This window comes from Leptidea sinapis, chromosome 23 (genome assembly GCF_905404315.1).
Source record: "Leptidea sinapis chromosome 23, ilLepSina1.1, whole genome shotgun sequence".
NCBI classification, from domain to species: Eukaryota; Metazoa; Arthropoda; class Insecta; order Lepidoptera; family Pieridae; genus Leptidea; species Leptidea sinapis.
Window position 1 is genome coordinate 11,055,977 of NC_066287.1, and position 26,575 is coordinate 11,082,551.

Here is a 26,575-nt window from a genome sequence, read left to right on the forward strand (position 1 = left end):
TCTTAGCGGAACTTACACTCAAGAAGGCTCACAAACATTTAAATAATTATGGATTTCCCAAAATAACGCCTAATTCAATAAATAAACACCTTACTATGTTTTTTTCTGCAAGATTAGGTAGCTCTCATATTTATTAGAATTGTTAAAAACGTTTGTGTGGGAAGGGTTACTATAACATAAATGACTTTCTTAGTGATACCACAGATTGGGAATGGAGCGACCGCCCACAGCCTATTAAATAATTCATTTTATTGTACAATTTTACATTGTAAAGATATTTGTTTTAAAAGAAGCCAACTGAGTTTGTTGAGCCCCATTCTTCTCAGGTCTGAGGCATACCTTTTGGAATGGGTGGTTGTTCACTTTCAATAAGTGACATTATATCCTATTTCGAAGTCCAAAGACCAACACCATTATTGTTACAAAAAAGTCTTAAAATAGTGTAGTTATTACAGCCAATTACAGGTCTCTATAGGTATAAACAAAAAAATACACTTTGGAACAATATTCAACTTAACTTACTTAAACATAATATATGTAGTTTAAATCAATATAAAAACCATATTATACGTATAAAAGCGAATGTAATATATATTTACGATATCATGATGATATTATCGGTTATTGTGTTTATGTATGTGTGTAGTGTGTGTATGTGCGTGTGTATATGTATGTATTCATTTTATACTGCTAAAGTAACTTATTTCGTATCTACTTTATTCGTTAATATATTAATTATTTCTTTTTTCTATATATTTTTAATGCAATCATGCGTGTCAACATTCGAAAAAAGTTCATTGTAATTATTACATTTACGTAAATACGGAATAGTGGGTCTGGATAAGATGCTTTGGCATCGTCGGGAAAAAGATACAATAGATACAAGAGTCGCATAGTACGGGGAGCAAACGTTAGCTAACCCACACAAACAAAAAAAAAGTGAATAAACACATACTTTGACTAGAAGTGAGTCCTTGCCGGGTGAGTGTTCAGATTTATTCATGTAATATATCTCAGCTGCCTCCACTCTGAAACAAATCACCCGTTACATTAACATAACGATTTAAATGAAACATAAATTAACATCATATCTTTTTATGAAGGAGGACAAACGAGCGTAAGGGTCACCTGAAATTAAGTGATCACCTGCAAGAGAACGTGGGCGGCGGTGATCACTTAACACCAGGTGAACCGTACGCTCGTTTGTCCTCCTTTTCGATAAACACATTTACATTTTTCAATGGCAGGTTTTTTTTTTTATTAAAATAAAGGACGAGACGAGAAGGACGTTCAGCTGATGGTAATTGATATGCCATGCCCATTACAATGCAGTGCCGCTCAGGATTTTTGAAAAACCCAAAAATTCTGAGCGGCACTACAGTTGCGCTCGTCACCTTGACACGATAGATATTAAGTCTCATTTGCGCAATAATTTCACTAGCTACGGCGCCCTTCAGACCAAAACATAGTAATGTTTACACATTACTGCTTCACTGCAGAAATAGGCGCCGAAATAGGATTCTTTGTAGAGAATACCGTATACACTTGAGAAAACAAAGAAATGCAATTTTGTTCGGCGATAGACTCACTTGTGCGCTTGGTGGTCGGGGCCGTGTGTGCGCATGTGTGCGATGTCGTAGAAGATGGCCGCGTTCACGACGTACTCCATGGGCGCGATGACGCCGTACGACTCGGGCCCGTGCTCCATCACCAGGGTGTCCGACACGTTCGGGTCGAACATCACCGCATTCGGGGTCACCAGCAGGACTCCCGACACCACGCCCTGCAAATTTGAATTTTCTATGAAACAGGAGTATATGCCTTTCTTCTTATTCACATCTAATCAAGCTGTTGAATGTGTTTCCAGAAAGACAGACCTTAAAATGGGCTTAACCTCATCTTAAAGCCGGCGCTGCTGAAATTATTCTGGTGTTGAATTAAAATAGGCGGGGCGGTGGAGTTCACGTATTTTGGTCCTCCTCGTTTATAAAAAAAAGTCTACAAGGCCGTGCAAACTATGATCAGGTCTAGGATATACTAAAATGTGGCCATGTCACGAGTGCCATGAATAAGAGCTGTATTAAAGAATCAGGAAATTGAAGAAAGGAGTAGGTCAGTAGCGTATTCTCGTTACCACCCTGGAAGACAGGCCTGATCTTAAAGAATATAACAGAAATATATTCATTACCACAGGAAGTGACAATAACACAGCATATTGCAATAACCAGGCCATAAAATCCAAAAAAAAGCATATTGCAAAAACACTTCGTGAACGTCATGAAGCTACATCAGTAAAGGGCGATGAACTGATAAGAAATTCGCAGCCATCTATCGCATGCATATTTAAACACATATAAAAAGAATAGCACGACAATACGAACTATTACTATTCAGTTCGCGTCAACCACTTTTTACAGAGTATATGGGCGTGGCGTCCATGACGCGATCACAATTAACCAATCACATCACTTCACGCCAAAAGCCGTATGATTCTACAGTTCTATTATATACTAAACTATTAAGCTCTATGATAATTTTGTTGTTTTCATATTTATATTAATTTGTAAACTAAGTCAATTAGTCAATAAACCACTGATAAGTAATTTTACAGTGAGCTTTAGTTTTTTTTTTTTTTTATATGAGAGGGGGCAAACGGGCAAGAGGCTCATGGGATGGGGAGAGGTGAGGCAACCGCCCATGGACATCCGCAACAACAGGTGTGTCAAGAAATGCGTTGCCGGCCTTTAAGGTGGGAGTATGCTTTTTTCTTGAAGGTCCCTAAGTCGTATCTGTTCGGGAAGACCGCTGCCGGTAGTTGATTCCACAAAGTGGCTGTGCGAGGCAAGAAATTTCGAAGAAAACGCGCGGTTGTGGAATGCCAGACGTCTACGTGATGCGGATGGTACTTTGCACGTAATGTCCGATGGTGGAATTCGGCCGCTGGATTCAACCCGAACAGCTCCTCTGAGCACTCCCCGTGATAAATGCGGTAGAAGATTCAACTATTGTTCTATTTTTACACCACAAAACGGATAAATTCGGCATTTATGTCACGTTTCGTCGCCAGTTGCACGTTCTGTGTCTGAATGCCAACTGAACGCACATAGAACGTTACTTTGTCAGTAGAGGTCACTTGACCGCTGCGCGGGTCAAGGAAACAGCTTAGCGACAGAGTTATTGTTAGTCTATTCTCTTTAAATGACTTTGTTTATATGTATTTACTACTATTTATAGATTGGGAATCCATTAACGCGGTAAAACCTTCCTAGAGCTATTTATGGCATACAAATAAACATGATATTTCGAGCTCAAAATAGGAGTTAATTGTTTAAGAATATACATTTATATGTATTTGTATTAATAACACTCGTGGCACTTAGCATTTTAATTACCGGTATGATTATTGCTAACAGCTATACATAACTGCTGCGGTAGCGATTGGCTATTATGTAAAAATAATGGCCCTAAAACCATGTTTATTATTTTAGGTTATCGCATACATCACGATTCATGCCACACAAATAAGCATTAAACGTAATTTCTGCGAATAAAATGTGGTATATTTCCAAAAATTACAGTCTTTCACAGACTAATTTACAGCTAAGACATCTACGCTTTACTAGGGATTTAAACTGTGTGGTCAATCATTTGCAAGCTCCTGTATTGCTGAACCGATACGATAAAGAAACCTTTCAGCTTAGACGACACTTCCACTTCAAAGACCGGCCAAATTCGACATCAGGTAATGTGGATGTCTATCGGCAGATAATTCACATTTTCTATCATGCAAGCCACCTGCTCGTCAGCCGAAGCAGCGAGGAATGACGGCAGAGACGTAGTGCAACATTACTGGTCATGTCCACCGCTACCTATTTATTCGGTTTTTTGAGCGTGAGTCAAAAGAATTGAACAAACAGAAGTTTTCGCGACAATGCATTCCACCTCCTCTACGTGAATTACGAACCGTCAAAAAGTGTAAAATTCCGACAAAAACAAGATCCACTTGGTATTGGTGATGAAAATATAGCTGTAATCCAGTATTATAGATTTTTTTATGGAATAGGAGGACAAACGAGCGTACGGGTCACCTGGTGTTATGTGATCACCGCCACCCACATTCTCATGCAACACCAGAGGAATCACAAGAGCGTTGCCGGCCTTTAAGGAAGGTACGCGCTTTTTTGAAGGTCTAAGACTATAATATATGTGCTTGTCGCTATATATTTCATTTATTGAGTATAGTTTTAGTATCGATCATTATATAATAATAATAATATAGACACAAAATATTTACACAAATTATCTTGCCCCAAACTAGGCATGGCCTGTACTATGGTTACAAGACAACGATATATTTAATATATATAAACATACATAAATACATATAAACATCCATGACTCGGAAACAAACATCTATATTCATCATATAAATAATTGCACCTACTGGGATTCCAACCCGGGACCTCCAGCTTAGTACTCAGGGTCACTCACCATTCGGCTATATGGGTCATCATATGTATTTATGTATATACATTATTGCATTATATACGTATCTCCAGAGTTAAACGGGCGCCACCAAAAAAAAAGCAGTCCTTTTTTTATTGATGTAGGCGTTACTTCGCGGCAATTCATAATTATACAAATGATTTGAGTTTTCTTTAGTGTTAATTCCGCCAATATTTGTCTTTAAACAATTCGACACGTGTTTCGCCTCTACACGAGGCATCCTCAGGACGTGTTGTCTCGCCAAAGCGGAATTAACACTAAAGAAAACTCAAATCAATTGTAAAATCAGTGCTGTTTCATAGCCAAGACCGTGTCACAGATAATCCTGAGTCGGTGACCCATTTCCTGCACTGCACAGGAACTCTCCATTATTAAATCAATTACTACTTAAATACGATCCTTTTCGGTTTATTTGTACTTTTATCTTATTCTATTAAATGTATCTTGCGAGTGTTTTGTGAAATACATGTTTTTCTTTTTTTTCTTTCTATTAATTGCGCGGGTAGAGCAGCATAGTGTGGCTGGCCCATAATATATAGAAATCTGTTTACCTGTCCGTCAGTGATGTGACGCACGTTGATCTTGAGGAACCGCTGCGGAGCGCTGTTGCTGGCCGGAGCCTCGGGCGACACGGGCCGCAAGCTGTCCAGTATTTCTACAACAATATGATTTTTATGAATAAACAGGTTTATTGTAAGCCTTAGAGTATTAGAGCGTATTTAGACTTTACTTACGTAAAACTTAGCTGAGTGTGATAAAACGAGACTTAACATCTTATGTCGCAAGGAGACGAGCGCAATTGTAGTGCCGATCAGAATTTTCGGGATTTTCAAGAACGTGAACGTTTTTCGTGAGCGGCACTACATTGTAATGGGCAGGGCGTATCAATTACCATCAGCTGAACGTCCTGCTCGTCTCGCATAAAAAAAGCTTGACTTTTGCATTGGGATGCCTTAGCGTAAGATCAGCATAATTTCAGCCATCTAATGATTATTAAAACGAAATCAAAGATTATGCTGAGCTTATACTCGGCTGAGTTTTACGTGAGTAAACTCTGAGCAAAGTCTAAGTACGATCTATAGATCTCAGCCTAAAATAATGTAAATAAATTAGTATAGATATAAATAAATAAATTAAATATTATATTATTATTATTATTATATTATTAAATTAAAATGTTATTAATAAAATATCTCTATCTCTAAAGAAGTGTTTACTATCGTCAGTCAGACAGTTGTGACAAACAGCTGCATTAACGACATTTCATAATGTAGAGATTCAGAACATAAGTATAATGATATGGATATATTGCTGGTCCATACGTCATGTTCGTGAACTGGCGCTATTTGAATATGGATTACAATGTAATATCATACAATAGAATTTTATAATTAAATAGTCTGAGGGTGTTCGCTTCATTCCCAGTCTGTGATATCATTATGAAAATCATTAATGTTATAATATCCTTCACCACACGAACGTTTTTTAACAATTCTTTTAAATTTCGTAACACATGTATTTTGTACATTTTCTGGTATCATGTTGTAAAAGCCTATACATCGCCCAATAAAATACTAACTCGACTCAACCGAGTAGTCGGCATAACAAGATTGTGTTTGTTTGTTAATATTATGATTGTCGCAGTTTCTAGCAAATTCCTTAATTTTTCCTTTCGTCTGCCATTTGTAACATTAATTTGTTTCTAGATACGTTAAATAATGAATGTAGGTAAGTATTGAATCGTGTCAAACTGTCGCAATTTCCCCATAAACCGCGGGCACCAATAAAACAATAGGTGGCCGATAAGTTTGTCCTTGTAGCGTAGCGATAACGTTCCACGACAGGTACAACAGCCAATATCACCGTATTTATTTGCAAACAAACACTGCGACTGTTTCGTTCGCTCGTCATCATAATATCCAGTGCGGAATAATTACGCAATGCTAAATAGCATCATTATCAGCGCAACGTATACGTTCACAATAATCGTCACCTTTTTGCTCTTAATAGTGATTTTCATTATTATAACACTAGAAATACGGGATTACCTATAACTAGTTCTAGTAGGCTTCATAAGATGTCCCAGCCACTATTCAGGCATTATCTATAAATAAATTTGAATGTTTTATAAAAAAATGGCTCTGTCGTAAATCCTATTATTCCACAGCTAAATATCTAAGAGATCGAACAGCCTGGGACTAGATTATGATTATTTTATAGCGATAGAAATTACTGTACAATATTGTATATTTTTATTGAAAAGAGCGCAAAAAAAGAATGCTGGGAGAGATTCTTGCGCCGCTTCTTCTCTCTCAGAGCGCCATTTGTTTCCGAAGCGGTAGAAGTATCTAGTATATTAGAAATGACATCAAACAGAATTCTAAAGGAATCAATTTTGAGAAAATAAATGCCTTTTATATTTCCCCTTTGTATATTGAAACATAGCCCAAATGATTGCAAAACTGAAATGGCAGTGGGCAGGGCACATAGTCCGACGGATAGATGGCACGAATGGTGACCACGTACCGGAAGACGCAGTTTTGGTGGGCGCCCACAAGATGGACCGACGATCTGGTTAAGATCGCTGGAATATGATGGATGAGGGCAGCGCAGGACCGATCGTCGTGGAAATCTTTGGGGAGGCCTTTGTCTAGCAATGGACAATCTTCCGGTTGATGATGATGATGATGATAATAATGATATTGAAACATTTCATTTTAATTACATATTGTATTTTTTTGGCTTACTTTTTTATTGAATCGCGGCTTTGGAGATTATGCTTACAACGCTTCCGACTGACGCATGATCCATACATATATTGGTATTTTTATACTGGCAAGTGCTTATAGGTAAATGTTTTTCAAAAGCATTGCAATATTTTTTTTCAATATACTTGCTCGTAAAGTGAGCCTTATTATTTCGTTATTACAGGCCATAAAGCGAATTATAATACACGCGTGCATAATAAAAATATCCCTACAAAGTTAAGTTCGTACTTAACTGCAAATTATATGAGACTAAACATATTTCATTATAACCGGGTAATATAGTTTTTTTTGTAACAACAAAGAGGTTTTATTGCCGCTGAAAATTCATTTACATTTTTGGAATAAATAAATGTGACCCTAAATAAGACGAAAAAACATTATTTATTATCAAATTAATAATTTGTTATTAAATATATGCATTGTATCACTCAAAATATAAGTTTGAAGTAATTGCAATATGTAATCAACCACCATACATTTGGCGCGATCAAAAAAAAAAATCCCATAATTTTCATATTTTGTTTGAACGATTTATGCAATGTTTCTTATTCCTCGCAAGTGTATTGAATAAGTGTGTATGAAACTCGTGAGCAATTTACTCACTAGACACTCGGCTGTTTTATGCCCTCGCCTGCGGCTCGGGCTGCACCCACAGCCTAGTGTGTAAAGAGCAACTTAGCTCACTTGTATCGTAATATCCTACTATTAAACGGCCGAACCTGTGCTATTAATTACTATATGGAAAAAAACTGACGAGGTACCGAGACCGCAATAACATCAAAATTAATTAACAATCGCGTTAGTGACTAAACTTTCCATAAATTATTATCGCTAGCTCTTTACGTAATAATTAGACAATGGCAAGATCCATACCTGACCTTCTTGGTCTTAAACAATTAGACTCATTATGCGAGAACTTTTGAATCGTCGTGCTGACAAGAGTTACCGGGAGAAGCAGTGTTTAAGAAATATACAAAAATTAAACTTGTGTTTCCTGCGGTATAGAGCATGTATAGGTACACATTATTATTTTATCATCAGACTAGAATATAATGATTTACATATATCATCATCTCAGCCGGAAGATGTCTACGACCGCTGTCCACTGGACAAAGGCCTCCCCCAAAGATCGCCATGACGATCGGTCCTGCGCGGCCCTCGCTCAACCTATTCCGGCGATATTGACCAAATTGTCGGTGCATTTTGTGGCGGCCTACCTACTTCAACTTCCGGGACGTGGTCGCTATTCTAGGCCTTTGCTGTCCCAAAGACCATTTGTCCGTCGAGCTATCGCAACGACGCAATGTCGGTGAGTTTGGATCTCCTACGGATCTCCTCATTCGTGATTCATTCTCGCAAGGAAACTCCGAGCATAGCCCTCTCCATTGCCCCCTGAGCGACCATCAGTCTTACACTTGTAAGCTTGCTAGAGGCCTATACTTTCTTGTAACACCAGAGGAATCACGAGAGCGTAGCCCACGTTGTTAAACGTCCAATAAACGTACATAGGAACTCGACAACCGAAAACACATTGGTACATGGCGGGCGAGGATCTAACCGGGGGCTCTGTGGTGAGAGTCTACGGCTCAAACTTTTGCGCCTAACCTAAACTTGCTTTTCTCTGGAAGAATTGGTTAATAGGACCGTCCCGGATGGTCTTGGAGTGTGGACATGCCAGCTAACTAATTAGGTAAGATGTGTGACATAAACATTACTGAATTAGGCTTAAACCAAATGAATCGTCACTGTAAATATTTCTTTTAAATTACTGAATCTGTTATATGTTCGGAAAAAGTAGAGCTCGTGAGAAGAATATACAAGAAACTGAACTCCACTCTGTTCAATCTATAGAGTATTTTACAATGGCTGTAATATCCAACACAAATTAGTTTGTAAGGTGATGTATCCAATATTAAATGAATCGTATTCAAAGTTAAAAGTGTTTCTAATATAAAATATTTCATTAAAAGTCATTAGCAAAAAATTGTATTAATATAAAATATCGTACATTGGATGCATACAATTCAGTTTTAAGATAGAGCACTTACCGGCCCTATGAAATATTAAACGGGGTTTCTAGGCAGATAAGACATTCTAGGGTTCCTCATGTGATTTCTCTGGTCTTATAAGTATAGGCAGTGCTGGTAAATTACATGTTTGGCCTTCAATTCCATGAAAGTCCCTTACAGTGTTTTGCCCCTCAGGATTCTTCATTAATCCAAATTATTTTTAGATTTTCAACTATTTTTTAATACTCCATAATTTAGACAACAGATGGCGTTATTATATTTAGTGTAATTTAATAAAACAATATTTATACTGATATAGATGAATTTAGAGTGTCACAACTGTGAACATGTCAAAAAAATAGCGGCGAACTGTTACCCTCTATTATCAGCAACGCACTCATACTAAAACAAAGTGACAGACGTATCGCGAGTGGAAGACGTAGCTGTCATGCACACTAAAGTAATAAGCATAACCTGTTCGATAAAATTTTGTACAAATCGTTGTAGAAATGGAATATAGAGATAGATTTACCAGGCTTCTTTGCACAGGATGCCGCCTAGATTATGGGTACCACAACGGCACCTTTTTCCGTCGTGAAGCAGTAGGTAATGTGTAAACATTATTGTTTCGGTCTGAAGGGCGCCGTAGTTAGTGAAATTATTTGGCAAATGAGACTTGTATCAATTGTAGTGCCGCTCAGAATTTTTGGGTTTTTCTAGAATCCTGAGCGGCACTACATAGTAATGGGCAGGGCGTATAAATAACCATCAGATGAACGTCCTGTTAGACTGTTAATCTTGATTTTAAGAGCTAGGGTTACCTTTCTCTTGTGCCGGCTCGTTGCCGCCCTGGGTCGACTCCGAAGTATTATCGCCGCTCTCCGACCTTCCATCAGATTCCTTGTCGCCATCTGAAGACACACAATCGCACAACATTACTACACCTGTACAAACACAGACACACACACGACCAACGTGGAAAGCACGCACCGTTGTACCAGCGCCGCAGCAAATAATAATTCAACATGATTCGATGATCACTATCTCACATAGTTTATATCAGATGATTGTATTTATTGGAACTGTTGGGTTGGGAACTGTGAATGTAGGACACCGGTTATTCGTAATTGTGACGTTGTAAACACGACAGGCGCGTGCTGACAGCCTGGTAGCCGTGACTCTAGTAAACACTAGACCGTTCGTTTATCGAACAAATAATAATAACTAATGGTGTAACTAATGTTCGGAGCGCGTCACACGCGAAGGCTGAACGCGTTCAGAGACACAACTGAAACTATTTTATCTAATTCTTTCATTGTTTCGACAATTTTTACCGCTTGCCGCTTTATCGTTAATGCGATAAGCGCCAATTTTGTAATCGTGACATTTTACTCAATTATTTAGGGCAATGTACGTCAAAAGGAACGATATACTCAGGTCTAGTCTCTTGAGCCTGTGAAAAATCAATCTTTTTTTTATGGAATAGGAGGACAAACGAGCGTACGGGTCACCTGGTGTTAACTGATCACCGCCGCCCACATTCTCTTGCAACACCAGAGGAATCACAAGAGCGTTGCCGGCGTTTAAAAATTTGGATCTTATAAGTTAACATAAAAAAAAAGATACGACCGTTATATGCCGCATAAAACGTTTATTTATTTTTGTATTAAATGAGTATTTTATGTGTTGAAGTAAATTTTGTAAAAGAACAAAATCCCTCAGAATATAACTATACCCGTATTACGACCACCCATAGGTGGAGTAGTAGTAGTAAATATAGCACGTTTCAGATTCAATATGTAAAAATCGCTAGTGGTTTACACTGATATTGGTTTGATCCACAATATATCATTGGTGTAATGGCCCCATAATCGTTCTATAAGAAAGGTTTCATAAGCAATTACTAATTGCGGTTACGTAATGGTTCATAGTCTTCAATGAGTATGACACAAAAAGGAGAGGCGATATGCGTGAAATACGGAACAAATTTATCAGATGAGGAGTTTTCTTTACAGCAGCAAATCGCACGCAGAAAAAGTGTGTGAGAAAAATAAATAAAAATGTAATTTTAAGATAGCACTCGTTAGCCACATCTTATTAATAGATTTTCAAAGTACGAGGGGCGGTCAAAAAGTTCGCGGAATGGCGGGGTTGGCGGGGGTGAGGTCGCTCCTCCAGGTAGCCGCTACTTGAGTAACTCATAATTACTATATATGCCAATTTCTAGCCTAATTGGGTCATTAGCTTTCGAGTTACAAACGAGTGAACAAGTAAATCGGGAACAAACTAGCCACTATGGAGAAAATTGAACATCGCGCCGTCGTAAAGTTCCTCACCAAACAAGGAAAAACGCCTCAAACTATTTTGCAAGAGATGTTAGCTGTTTACGGAGACTCTGCTCCTGGTAAAACCATGATTTACAAATGGCACGGCCTTTTCAAGCAAGGAAGGGAGTCAATTGAAGATGATCCTCGACCTGGACGGCCCATTGAGGCCACTACGCCGGAAATCATTGAAAAAGTTGAAAAACTTGTATTGGAAGACGGAAGGTTGAAGAAGAAACAACTTGCAGCATCAGTTGGAGTATCAGAAACCACAATTTTAAATATTCTTCATCAACATCTTGGCATGAGTAAAGTGTGTTCAAGGTGGGTCCCGAGAATGCTCACGCCGCTGCAAAAACGTGAGCGCGTCAACTGTTCCCGCGAGTATTTGGACCGCTGTGGAGAAGTTAGGGAAGAAATTATGGCCCGAATTGTAACCGGTGATGAAACTTGGGTTCACCACTATGAGCCTGAGTCAAAGCAGGAGTCGATGCAGTGGCACAAAAAAGGCACACCACCCCCAAAAAAATTTAAAGTGTCGCAATCGGCCGGAAAGATCATGGCGACTATTTTTTGGGATACTGAAGGTATTCTTTTGATCGATTATAAAGAACGTGGTGTTTCTATAACGGGAGAGTACTACGCTTCCCTATTGGACCGATTAAAAGAAGCTATTAAAGAAAAAAGAAGAGGAAAACTGACAAAAGGTGTACTCCTTTTGCACGACAACGCGCCCGTTCACACGAGTCATGTTGCGACGGCTGCCATTCATCGATGCGGTTTTGAACAACTACGCCATCCACCCTACAGTCCAGACCTGGCCCCTAGCGATTTTTATTTATTCCCAAAGATGAAGAAAGAGCTGCGTGGAAAAAAATTTAGAGACGATGATGAAGTCAAGTCGGCGATTTCGGCGTATTTTGACGCCCAAGACAAAACCTATTTTTTCGACGGTATTAATAAGTTATATGCCAGATCCCAAAAATGTATTCGTGTTAAGGGGGAATATATTGAAAAGGAAAAATAACATAATGTATCATTTCATCTTTTTTCCCAGTCATTCCGCGAACTTTTTGACCTCCCCTCGTAGTTTCAGTTCCTAAGATGATAATATAAATTTTATACTTAATTCATATTAAAGTATTCAAAGCCCTGTTATGTATATTAATAATTATAAATAAATGATCAGGTCACCTAAGTAAAGAACTGTCAAGTAATCAACACCTATAGGTTCTGGCAGCTTGTTCTTTATTATTATTTCATCGCACTTGTTTACACGACCAACTGACTCCATCACTAGAAAAAAAAGACGTGTGGCACTCGGGGACTGCCGCGGTAAAGCTATTGCATAGCATTTTTTATCAACTTATGCAATTATAATTATTTATTTATTTTATTTATGCAATATTTTTATTTCTTTGATATTAATTCAAGTTACACTTTTTGAGCGTGGTGACCGATAAGTAAACATTGTTTTTCCTTTATTAAATAAATGAGAAGTTAATATTGTTCAAAATATTTTTATTATCTTACAATGCATGAAGGTTATTCAGGAATATTTATCAATGAAACTATAGGTTTATGGTAACTGAAATAAGAAACATAAGTTTCAGACTTGATATCTTCTAAATATCTGGAAAATGCAGCGTCAATGGTGGTCCCATATTTTGTTGTGGATCATTGTTCATTTTCAAATTCAATATTTTCGAAAGAAAAGTTGTCAACCGCTCTGATTTTTTATCAGCGAAGTTGATGTTGAAATCGCCAGCCAAAATAAGTGGAAATTTATTACCATTTGTACCAAGTATTTTCGACCCTTCTTCAGTGTACTCCAGTAAAGTGCGATGAATAAAATGCTCTACCTCGTCCAAATTTGGATTCAGAGTAAAAAGTAGTAAATTGTATCTGTGTGAGAGATGTTCTCTCTCGTGCGCGTATATACTATCTAGTATATTGTTAGTATATGGTACCTTTCTATCTGACACTTTTAATTTTTCAGTGAGCGCGCATGACACCTTCTCCTGCCAGTTGATTACTCCGAGTTGATCTTAAATGTTAAGAATCGAGTTGATACAATAAATAATTTTGAGTTTCGCAGTGCGTCCGTGACCTACACGAGTATTAAGAGCTTGTTAGCGTTGACCATAACGGCGTGTTTATAATTATTATTTATCATCGCAAAACGTTGAGTAACCGCAAGTGGATGTCAGGCTAATTAAAATTTAACGTTTAACGAGTGTTTAATTAAGTTTTTTATGATAATTATTAATCGCACCTTTATTGTAAGCTGTAACCATTTTTAATATATAGATAGTTAACTTTTTATTTTCAGATGGAGATTGCCGATTTCATCCTTTAGAGTTTAGATAATGTTAAATCTATATTTTTATTTTATTCATCAACACGGTTTGTTCGAGTTGGTACCGACTAGTTTCGGACCATTCGGAGGTCCTTCATCAGGGTGAATGTAGTGAGTTCGCGGTCCGTGAAGTATAGCAGTGTTAATAAATAAAGTTACTATATTTTTATTTAATCCATCGATCCTAGATCTTTTGAAATATTATAAAGATCAATATCTTGGCACAACATTGAATACAAGTGCTGGTTAGCCATATCACTCATTTTACCAGTGGGAAGCCTCTTAGCACCGGATGCCGGCTAGATTATGGGTACCACAACGGCGCCAATTTTTACGGTGAATCAGTAATGTGTAAGCATTACTGTGTTTCGGCTCAAAGGGCGCCGTAGCTAGTGAAAATACTGGGCAAATGAGAATTGACATCTTATGTCTCAAGGTGATGAGCGAAGTAGTAGTGTCGCTCAGAATTTTTGGGTTTTTCAAGAATCCTGAGCGGCACTGCATTGAAATGGGCAGTGCGCATCAATTACCATCAGCTGAACGTCCTGCTCGTTTCGTCCCTTATTTTTTTATAAAAAAAATAGTATAGATATTGGGTGTTACTAAGTCTAGGACCACGAAATTGGCGATAAGGGATGGCGGGAATGGAGTAGCGGCGATGTAAGCAAAATAATAACAGCAATTAGCAGAGCGTGTACGAAACAGACCACAGCGGAGCGGGGCGAAGACGATGCACTTTCAGAAGCGATGTGGAAGCGACAGGAACAAATTAGTTTGACCTCGACGCTGGCTCCAAACAATAGTGTTGAATTGTTTATTAAAGAGAGCTATAACTGTTACGTGGCCACGATATATCACCGTTTGAACGCCTCGGGTCACGCCGGCCGGGTCCCTATCGCTAGTTTCGTGACCGCAGGCTAACCATTACGTTAGGGTACGCGGATAAGGCAGTTCGGAAACGGTTGTTTAAGGATAAAATATAGGATGAATAATGCTAGACCGGAGTTAGTTTGTTATAAAATATATGCATTTTATCAGTCAAATTATAATTTTGATGTATGCTGTATGGCTATATATAATATGACCTGATATCTTACCTTGGCGCTTGCAAAAAAAAATTGGGAAAAAAAATTGGATACCATTCCCATAATTTTCATATTTTGTTTGTATCGCATTTGTTGCTGTGTGGTACTTAATAATTGTAAAAATGTCAATTTTTCGCACAGAAGGTGAACAAATGATAGAGGGGCCAAAAGGCAAAAAAGATTTGCCCCGAGACACAACCATGTACATCTCGTATCATCAGTTATTTGGTACCTTTACCTTCCAGTAGTTTGTATGATTTACCTTTGTCTTCGATATTTACAAAAGAAAGAGTATGAAGGTACTAAAGAAGTGGCAAGTACCAATGTAACACAAACTGAAATTGCCATTAAACAGTCCAATATGGTTTTGATAATTGTACATTCACCAATTATTGTTTTGATAATAAAACGATTTATACAATTTGTTATGTTTTTAAAGTGGTAACCGTCACTTCTGGGATTAATTACACAAATTAAATTTTATAAAAACATAATAAATTGTTTAGATTTTGCATTTTGCAAGAGCAACATCTAAAGTCAATTTCCTAATAAGCAAATATTGAGGTTGAGCAGGTTATCAACTGTAAAGTAGATCCTGTAGATGAAGCCACAACCTGAGAGTTGAACAAAGCATACAAGATTTTATGACGATACGTCACTCGTACGGTTCGCTCAGTTGGAAAGAGCGCTCGCCCGGAACGCGAGAGGACGCGGGTTCATGTCCCGCAGGGTTTATTAAGTTTTGTTTTCGACTTATACAATATACGTGTTTGTTTTTTCCTCGCAAGTGTGTTGAAAAAGTGTGTATGAAACTCGTGAGCACATTGATCACTGGACACTCGGCTGATTAACGATTACTGCAACCCACAGCCTCATGTATAATGAGCAACTTAGCTCAATTGTATCACAATATACTATTAATTCATTCAAATCCCTCTAGTACAGCCAAAACTATTAGTTTTATTATTATAGACTCCACGAAGCAGGGAGCGGACTCGTAGTTCATGATATTCATTTATATTTCAAACAAAGCTGACTTACAGCAACAGTACCAGCAGCTTGCAATAGATCGCCGCAGAAGGTTAATTACGCAAATTGGCTTCACAATAGCCACAGCCGGCCACGCTTCACTGAGAACCAAACGTATTGACAATCGCTAATCATTGGATCGATCCGGCGTCGGTGGTTTTAATCTGGGTCACGTAAAACAATAATAAAAGAAAACGGAGTGTGGTCCTACCACACGTCTAGAACTTTATAATGAGTTTAATAATACATGATATAACATATTATTTAAATCTATATTCATAAAAATATATAAAACAAACTGGTAACCGGTACGCATCGCTTCACCTAAACAAATGCATCAGTAAAACCCACCTAAGACGATTTCACAGGGTCCCAACCAACAACGCGTCTTACGGCCGTTCCCAATAATCGGTCTATCTCTTACTTGAGATAAAAATCGTAACTATCGTTGACTTTTCTGCCCCAATAAACTTATCGACGGCAACTCACCTTATCCATACACGCTGTCTGTCAATGGGACGACGTATAGTTTACCAGCGATATAAAGTTTGTATGGAAATTGTAATTACGCGTCCCAATATAAGGCAATAAGAATGACATATCGGGTATATTGGGACAGCTTCAGATTATTGACAGCTAATTACTGTGAGTAGAAGGTAGTAATTTATCTCTATCTGTAGATAGTATATAGGGAACGGCCGTCAAGCGAGAAAGCGGGGTAGGGAAATAAAGCAGCAAAGTCGGACTCGCCCATGAAGGATTACGGAGCAGCAAGTAACATATTATAAAAGTTATATAGAAAAGAAAATAATATTAGATAATTTAATTGGAAAAGACAAAAAATCTTTGCTCAAAATCATACAGTGCAAATGAGCTCTCATCATCGATACGTATTTAAAAAAATACTTACTATAGTTTTTTTTTTAGTTTTATCATTCTCTTATTTTAGATGTTACAAAGGGAGACACATTTTACCACTTTGGAATTGTCTCTCGCGCAAACAATTCAGTTTAGAAAAAAATTGATACTTGAAACCTCAATATCATTTTTGAAGACCTTCCCACAAGATACGTGTGGGTTTGATGAAAAAAGTTTTTTGAGTTTCAGTTCTAAGTATGGCGAACCCCCAAAATTTATTGTCTGTTTTTCTTTTTTGTGTGAAAATGGTAATGCGATTCACAGAGTACATCTACTTACCAAGCTTCAACAGTATAGTTATGGTTTTGGAAGAAACTGGCTGTGACATACTCGGAAAGACAGACATAACGAATCTATAATGGTTCCCTTTTTTTGCAATTTGGCTACGGAACCCTAAAAATGTACTTTATAATATTATGCTCTAATATCGTATATGTAGGTATTAAATTATACATTTATATATTAAATTAAATACATAGTGTAATTTTAATTGCGTTATTTAAAGTAATCATCTATTTTGGTTGGACAGAAATATTTTGTTGCATTAGCAATTACAAGATTTTCAACATAATATACCTTATGCAGTGCTTCTTTGCTTTCATTTAAAGAAGCTGCAAGGCGTCTTGAATCACTAACAGCTGATAATTCATGGGAAATTGACGTAATTGGAGTTAAAACCTCTTTCGTCTTTATCATTATCACTTGGGGCTCCTTTTTGTGTGTTATTCACATTCTCAATAAGATCTTCAATTGATTGATTTTCGTAGGATGCCACTTTGCCATCAATGGAAGAATATTCACGAAACCCTGCAGAATCAGGGGCTCCTGTTCTTCTGTTGTTGGAGTGTTAGGTGTATTAAACGGGTGACGGATCGTATGAAGCGTTAAGGCGACACTAAATGCAGGCGACCTTGAGCGATATGAGTTCACGGCTCCTATGTAACAAAGGCAATATTTTAAAATTCTTGCGTCGAAAATGTAACATTTTAACAGGCGCAAACAGTTTAATTGCTTACAATCCTCATTATTGATTACTAATCTGAATAAATGTACCTACACAAAAAAGTAAAAGCTATAAAAACAACTTTTATGAGAGTAGTATACTAAACAAATGCATCATGCCGAGAAAAAACTTGTTTAACTGCAAAGAAAACAGGTAGTCCATAATAGTTCTGGAGTGTTAAGTTTAACCAACAGCAAGCATTAGCAACCTACAAGTAAGACTTAAGGGTATGTGTAACAGGATAAAGTAGTGTGTATAGCTCCAAATGCCATATTCTACCACAGAACTTGTCTAAAAACACCTTGTTTGCGTGTTTTCTGTCTACCCTTCGCCTTAAGATATGTATGAAAACATGTCTTAAGTTGCAGGGACAAGCCTAAAATGGCGTATTATGCTGTACTGTTCTGTATTATACGAAATTTCTTATCAAAATTTTTTGTTTGTACCGAGTAGGAGAACACTGCCCGTAATAAATGCGATAGAAGACACACTACTACTTTAAAGAGAAGAAGCGTTTGCTATCGATGAATAAATACAAACGCAGTTTTAGTCAACTTGCAGATTATTTCGGCTTCACAATGTTATGCTTGTTTTAAGATTGCGCAAACGCAACTTAACATTATGGTTACACCGCGCGCGTCTTTTAATGGAGCCGTATCAATCATTGCCATACTAAATAATAACTCGGTTATAAAACGGTGTTATTAATAAAGAAGGGTCAATACCTCTTTCTGAGCCTAAAACATTAGCTGATAATATTTAAGACTTGTTTTTTATTACTCCTTATCTAATTAAAACTATGTCACAGATGTGTACATAAAATATGGTACAGAGTTGTAATAAGTAATATTGTTGATGAAGGCAAAGCATCACAGATTATTTTTTATCAGCTCTTAAGTAATACATTTCCTATTAATGTTTTTAATTTAAATTAGATAATTTATACCTCTAGATAGACTGTGAACACGTCAAAAAAAAATAGCGGTGAACTGTTAGCCTCTATTTTAAGCATCTCGAACAGACTAAAACAAAGTGAGATACGAATTGCGAGTGTAATTCGTAGCTTGACACACACACTAAACTACTAAACCTAGCCTATTTTTAGGCTCTATCTAGACCTTAAAAATTTATCTAAGACTATATCATATACGGCTTAATAAAAATAAAGGCTAATATAATTATTATATTTTACTAATAACTAGAGTAAGTCAACATAATGGCAATCATTAACAACAGAGTGAATAGGTAGTAGAAAATGGCTTTCACAATTACAAGCAATATCCGCGATAGCAAGAATCTCATCGACAACTCACAGGCGTTAGAGATGTAATAATATCTTTAATGAAATATTTTATAAGTTAGTTAAGTTTTATGGCCGTTTGAGAGTTAACACTATATATATATATATACTTTTGAAATATTTTTGACCGACTTCAAAAAGGAAGAGGTTCTGAACTCGATCGGTTTTTTTTTAAGTATGTACACCGATTACGCTGCGATTTATCATCTGATTTTCATGATTCCTATTTAAGAATATTCTAAGGCCCCGTACTTTTACGATGATATAATTATTGGTTGTGTACGGCTTTTTTAGGAGTTTTAATGTAGGTTTATTATGTAGATATTATTAGCTGACCCAGCAAAACGTTTGCTGGGTCAGCCGATTGCCATAGTATTGCCGATATTAAAATCGCGATACAAAAGTAACTGTTGATCGTACATAGGTGAAAATTTGAATTTGTATGTATTTATTAAAACTGACTCATAATCAAACAAATTTCAAAAAAAAATTCAAAAAAATTAGCGTGGACCACCCTTAACATTCAGGGGGATGAAAAATAGATGTTGTCCGATTCTCAGACCTACCCAATATGCACTCAAAATTTCATGAGAATCGGTCAAGCCGTTTCGAAGGAGTTTAACTACAAACACCGCCACATGAGAATTTTATATATTACATTATAAAATAATATGAGTTAAAGTATGAAATTGCCGTTTTATTGTAATAGGTACTTCGAATTGACATAGAACCTTCATTGTGTTAGATTTTGAGTGTAACTTTTTCACATGGTACCTATGTAGTTCTTCTTTTAAAAAATGTGCAACATTCGATTATCGACTTTCAGTTGGTTTTTTATTCAGCTTAAACTAGAAAGATGGATACTTGGAAAATTCGAGTGATTTTTGAATACGAGTTCCGACGCTGAACTAACGCGGCAGAAACAGCTCGCAATATCAATGTTGCGTTTGGAGCGGAGACTGCTAATGAACGTATGGTACGATTTTGGTTTAAACGCTTTCGTGATGGAAACTTTGACTTGAAGAACAAACCACGTGGAAGACCGCCGCCCAAACAATGAATTGAAAGAGATGGTGGAAGCCGATCCGAGCCAAACTGTCCAAGAATTAGCGGCATGATTTAACGTTACCTTACCAACAATATTGACTCATTAGCGTCAAATCAATCAAATAAAAAAATATGAAAAATGGGTGCCTCATGATCAGCAGATAGAAACGCGTGTAGAAACTTCTGTTGCCTTGTTGAATCGATACATATGTGAAGTAATATTGAATCGAATTATGACATGCGATGAAAAGTGGATTCTTTACGATAACCGTAAACGAAAAATGCAATGGTAACTGTTTGTTCGTCTCATGGTGGTACATGGTGTTATTCACTATAGCTATCTCCGATCTGGTCAAGCAATAACGGCAGATGTCTACTGTGCCGAACTCCGAACAATGATAGGAAAACTAGCAGTGAAACAAATCGGCAATTTCATTCTTTAACCCCTAATATTAACCAGAGTCCAGTGGTAAGATTTGAAGTCAGTGCCAAGCCAAATGTTCCTCTCGCTAGTTCGGAGCAGGAGCAGGTAAGTACCTACACTCGCCACGCGGGTCTTTGAGCGGGATAGGATTATTATTAAGTTAATTTTTACTTTACAGTTTTTGAAATCGGTTTTCTTAAACGAAGTTGTTTTTAAATGTTAGAAGATATATGTCTATTTTGGAATTTGCCACTATTGGTTTTTACATAATATAATCACTGAAACTCTTCAACGCAGAAAACGTAACAAATTTGAATTTTTGAAATTATTTCTAATGATTTGAAAAAAGTCTAATTATATTGTCTATATTATGAATACAATTTTTAACAACCGTATCTCAACGACTTTCTAAGCCTCCGATAGTATTATAAATAAAACCATTATTATTTATTCTGTTGTATTATTTCTTGTAAGGTGATTGATGGTTTACTATCAATATTTTTTTATTGTATTCTAAGCAGCACAATGTCATGTAACGCGAGAGGTCACTTTAGCTATTAACATATTGTTAGGCGTTATAAATGCGATTAGTTCACTAATCACACTCTAACATACTTGCTGTTACTAAAATAACATAACCTTTAAATACTTCCTTAATATATAACATTACAAAAGCAACATTAAATTATCAACTGTATTACTAAATAATAAAAATATTTTGTTATTATATTTTTTAATTAAAAGGCATATATTTTCTCAAAATTGATTCATTTAGAATTCTTTTTGATGTTATTTACTTACTTACTACTAATTAGAGCCAGGCTACCGAAAAAATTCTAACCGTTGACCGCGAACTTGTTTTTTGGTCTTCAAGTTCATTATCTCTCTTTAAGTTCAAGTTCATTATAAAGGTATTGTTAAATAAACCGATTTAAAGCGGTTTTTTCCATTGCCGAGTCGTTTGATAGAGAAAAGTTTGAATTCTTCTTCTTTCTTCACCTAGCGAGAGGAACTTATGGACTGGTGTACCTCTATTCTATTGATAAATTCGTACACTCCTTTTGACTCTGGCGAAATTAACCGAGCTAGAACGTCATGCTAGAAAACACCGATCCCAAACCTATGATTTGACGGGCTTTAAGAGTTTGAGTTATTGTTAAGATAAAAATACCGTTTCCATTTAGTTAATCTAACTAGTTTAATTTGTAAAACATAGAGAAACCAGACATACCAGAAGCTCTAAAGGATTCTTTGAAAGGCTTATTTCAGAGTGAAGCGTTAAAAACTTAATCGACTTGTATAACCTTTTAACTGGAATTAAATAATTACTTGGCTTCATAAAACTATTTTATTTGGTTGAGTTCTCGTGACAGATTTCGTCATGCTCGCTTAAATGTCACTGCTTGTGGCGGCGACGTGGGACGGTCATACCTAGGCCTTTCCCTAAAATATGGTCGAGGGAAGCGATGGTTGGCTATTGCACATGCGTCATGCTCGTGAAAAGACGATAGTAATGATACTGTTACCAGAAACTCTGTTTCGCAAATACCTTTATTTATTGCAATGAGTTTCTTCCCACTCCTACTCATTAAAGCATAACCTATTCCGAAGTGGTGGTAAATTTATAAAGAAATTAAATTTTTTTACATTCATAAGTGTCATTTCCTTGACCTACATGTATAATGTGATTTTGATTTGATTTAAAAGTAAAAAAAAATTACCCTTTCTCTTGTCCGGCACGAGCAGGTTCTGGCCAGGGAAGATGAACTGCGTGGCGAGGCGGTTCAGCTTGGTGAGCTCCGAGGGTGTGGTGTCGAAGCGGGCCGCCAGCGCAGGCAGCGTGTCACGGTCACGTACCTGCACACGTCATGTCACGCTTACACATTATTCAACTAACTAAATACTACATATATCTCTCATTTGGAAAGTTTTAGGTAGATTACATGCGAGGCGCAGACGCGGTAGTAGTGTCTATTATATTAGAAATGACATCAAAAAGAATTCTAAAGGAATCAATTTTGAGAAAATAAATGCCTTTTTATACCTTTCATGAATATATAATGTAAGTTTTTAAAGATATAAAATGTAGCTTAAAATGGCAAGATTGTTTGAAGATATTTTCATTTTTGAAATGCCTATTGAATGAAGTGGTGTGCGAATTTAAAAAATAAACAAACGCAACTGAAACTATTAGGTTTTAAAACAATCTGAAAGGCGTAAAATTTTAGGTTTTAGTTTTAGGTTAGGTTATTAGTTTGGACCAAATTTTATTTTAGTATAATAAAGCAGTAAAATGAAGAACATTTATTTTTTAATCCTCTGAAATACAACTGATCAATTTTTTAATGTTTTTTTTTGTTTAAATTAATTAATACGTCTTTTTCATAAACAATTTGTTATGTTTTTAAAGTGATAACCCTCACTTCTAGGATTAATACACAAATAAAATTTGAAAAACAACATTTTATGAACGATGCGGGATACGTACCCACGACCTCCGGCGTTCCGTGCCGGTGCTCTAAACCACTGAGCTAACCGTTCGAGTACCGCCTCGTTATAAAATTCTGTTTGCTTTGTTCAACACTCAGCTTGTGGCATCCAGCATCGTTCATAAAATTTTGTTTTTTAAATTTTATTTGTGTAAGCATCCTAGAAGTGAGGGTTATCACTTTAAAAACATAACAAATTGTTTACATTTACAAGAGCGACATCTGAAGTCAATTTCCAAATATGCAAATATTGGGGTTGAGCAGGTTATCAACTGTAAAGTAGATACTGTAGATGAAGCCACAACCTGAGAGTTGAACAAAGCAAACATAATTTTATAACGAGGCGGTACTCGAACGGTTAACTCTTTTTCATTATTTGTATTTTCTAACGACTGATGGTTAAAATACCGACCGATCTGAATTGTGATATTTAAAATAGTTATAGATAGTTCTGTCCAAGAAGACCTATCCCACTCCTTGACACTTTACTGAGAGCGGTCAAACTAAACACAAACGAATGAGGCAGACAGAGCTGAATATCTTAGTGATCGGACAGCCTGGACCTAGATTATGATTATTTTATAGCAACAGCAATGAAAGTACAATATTGTATATTTTTATTAAAAAGAGCGCAAAAAAAGAATGCTGGGAGAGTTTCTTGCGCCGCTTCTTCTCTCTCAGAGCGCCATTTGTTTCCGAAGCGGTAGTAGTATCTAGTATATTAGAAATGACATCAAAAAGAATTCTAAAGGAATCAATTTTGAGAAAATAAATGCTTTTTATGCCTTTAAGGGGCAGGTCATTATTGTCAGAACTATCTTGGAACTATGTATACAGGTTCCTATCGGATTGATTTGATTTAATTTGTCTCTGAGAAAGAGGATTATTTAAATTCATACTCCCAGCCGGCAACTTGCCTCATCATCTCCCATCACGCGAGTCTCCTACCTATTTGCCCCCTCTTATATAAACATAAATAATGTCTTATAAAAATAATCGTTTCCTCACCGTATAATTCATAGTTTTAATAGTAGGAGGCGGCAATCTCTTCGCCTGGTCATCTTCATCTGTAAAAGAAGAAAAAATAAAAATTACTAGAAGGTTTTAAGAGCGATAAAAATTAAGCTTACAAAAAATTTGTATTCGAAAAAAGAGAGATTAACGTTAGCCTAATAGCCGGCTATTAAATTATAAATTTTATTTAAAAAATCTCACTTCTGAGTTTCTTACGTCCGTTCTTCTCAGGTTTGAGGCATTAATGCACGAATGGGTGATAGTTATAAAAATATTTGAATTAGTGTTTGCTGGACATAAAGTAAGATGTAAACGCTCAATCTATCAACCAACCTTATTATACTGAAACATTTCGAGAGAATCATTATTTCTCCGAATCGAAGGACAGGTTTAACTTACTTCCAATTTTATTATAATATTAATATGTCTAAGAGTAATTCTTGTATTGCATTCAGTGCCGTATTAACCAAGTAGTAAGAATAACAGTTGTTAGGGGCCCCGTTCGGGGGGTTGGGGGGTTCATATTTAAAGCCACTATCTCTGCCTGAGTGTAATATTTTGAGTGAATTAATTTAAGATTTTCAATATACCACATATTGAATTTGCCTCGGACCTGAGAACGGGCGCAACAAAGCGGGTTATTTTTTCCACCAAAAATATGTTTACAAAGTAATATTGTACAATTAAACTTATTATTTAATAGCCCGAGGGCGGTCGCTCCATTCCCAATCTGTGGTATCATTAAGTAAGTCATTTATGTTATAGTAACCTTTACCACACACACGTTTTTTAAAAATTTTTTTGAAAACTTATGTTTTGAACATTTTCTTGGATCTTGTTGTAAAAGCATATAAGTCGCCCCACAAAAGACTTACTAACTCGACTTAGCCGAGTAGTAGGCATAACAAGTTTATGTTTATTCCTCGTGTTAACACTATGATTGTCACAGTTTCTATCAAATTCTTCAATGTGTTTATGAACATATAGAACATTATCAAGAATATATTGAGAAGCAACAGTCAAAATGTTTATTTCTTTAAGTTTTTCTCTTAAGGATAGAATTTGGTACGGGCCCTGCGCTTACTTAATACGGGACTGATTGCATGATATATCTCCCTTCGTTACCTACAACCGTTACGTGGGTAACACAAGTTACAACAGAGCTGTCAAACGAATAATTAATCACACAACACACACACGGGTTGTGTCCGTGAAACTTGGGTGTTAATCTGGAGCAAGACAAATTATGATGTCGGCCGCAGCCATCACTGTTTACACAGCCTTTGTAGGTCATTCACTCTCGTGTCAAACAATACACGGTTTAAGTAAACTCTATAGGAAATTGACGAAAATTGTTATATTTTAAAAACTTCAAACTAATATTTAAAAAAAAAAAAAAACAAGATAATTATATAACTTAACTTAGTATGTAATGAAAATAACTTGATGATATGATAATATAATAAACTATTCAAAAGTTTTGCCCTAAAATTATGGACATAACATATTAATGAACACGTAGGAAATGGCAATGGCGGACGATGCGTACCACGGGGCGTGAGACTCTATTTATTTAAAAAAATAGTGAAATAATTATTTGTTTTCTCATGAGTTCCTAGTAGGTTTTTTTCAAATTCAGCTTCCGTGAGTTATTGGCTCTTGATGGGTTGAAAAGGAATTTTCTATATCAGAGTGGTTTTACTTGTAGTTGATTTCTAACCTATTCCTATACTTACGCCATTAGATGGCGCCACACACTGTTCATCCGATTACAATGAAAAGTGATATTCAAACACTGAGGTTGTTTGAAAACAATGCATTTTGCTACAATTTAACACGGGATGGAGCTGCAACGCAATAATATATTTCTCTTACCATAAGCACCTATGAGTGTATGAATTACTGTGAAAGGTTTTAGAAGTTAAAATAAAAAATTACATTTGGGCACCAGTGAGTACAGAATTGAGCGAGAAATTCTAAACTTTCCAGACGATACGAAAATTTCGTTCCTAATTCTATCGCACCTTCGGCGGAAATAGAATTTGCGATCCAATGATTACCCGTCAGAATTAATTCGCTGTTCCAACCGGCTGTCTACTATGCATTTATTTATACAAATAAAAGTGTCGGTGCCACAATAGATAGAACAGGTTTAATTTCACCACTATGCCCCGGTTCAATCCTCGCCCGCCACGAATCAATTCATATGTACAGATAACGCGCGACTTAAATGCAGAGTTCAGGAATGCCATAGTGATGTGACCTAATTATAATTGATGACCATAATCATGAATTTCGAT

At 36.5% G+C, this 26,575-nt stretch overlaps 1 protein-coding gene across 14 annotated transcripts in view; it reads right to left on the bottom strand.

The window, feature by feature from the left end:
* LOC126971093 (TLD domain-containing protein 2) overlaps positions 1-26,575 on the bottom strand; it is a 173,633-nt gene that overhangs the window by 44,892 nt on the left and 102,166 nt on the right. For 13 of the 14 annotated variants that reach the window (XM_050817228.1, XM_050817224.1, XM_050817223.1 and 10 more), the window contains 6 exons: positions 24,270-24,328; positions 22,494-22,629; positions 10,105-10,194; positions 5,058-5,161; positions 1,590-1,783; positions 956-1,028 (listed from right to left, as the gene is read on the bottom strand). In XM_050817228.1, coding sequence (XP_050673185.1) covers positions 956-1,028; positions 1,590-1,783; positions 5,058-5,161; positions 10,105-10,194; positions 22,494-22,629; positions 24,270-24,328 — 656 coding nt within the window. Of the gene's footprint in view, positions 1-955; positions 1,029-1,589; positions 1,784-5,057; positions 5,162-10,104; positions 10,195-10,273; positions 10,558-22,493; positions 22,630-24,269; positions 24,329-26,575 lie in introns of those variants that run through there. The other variant, XM_050817225.1, reaches the window with a different exon arrangement.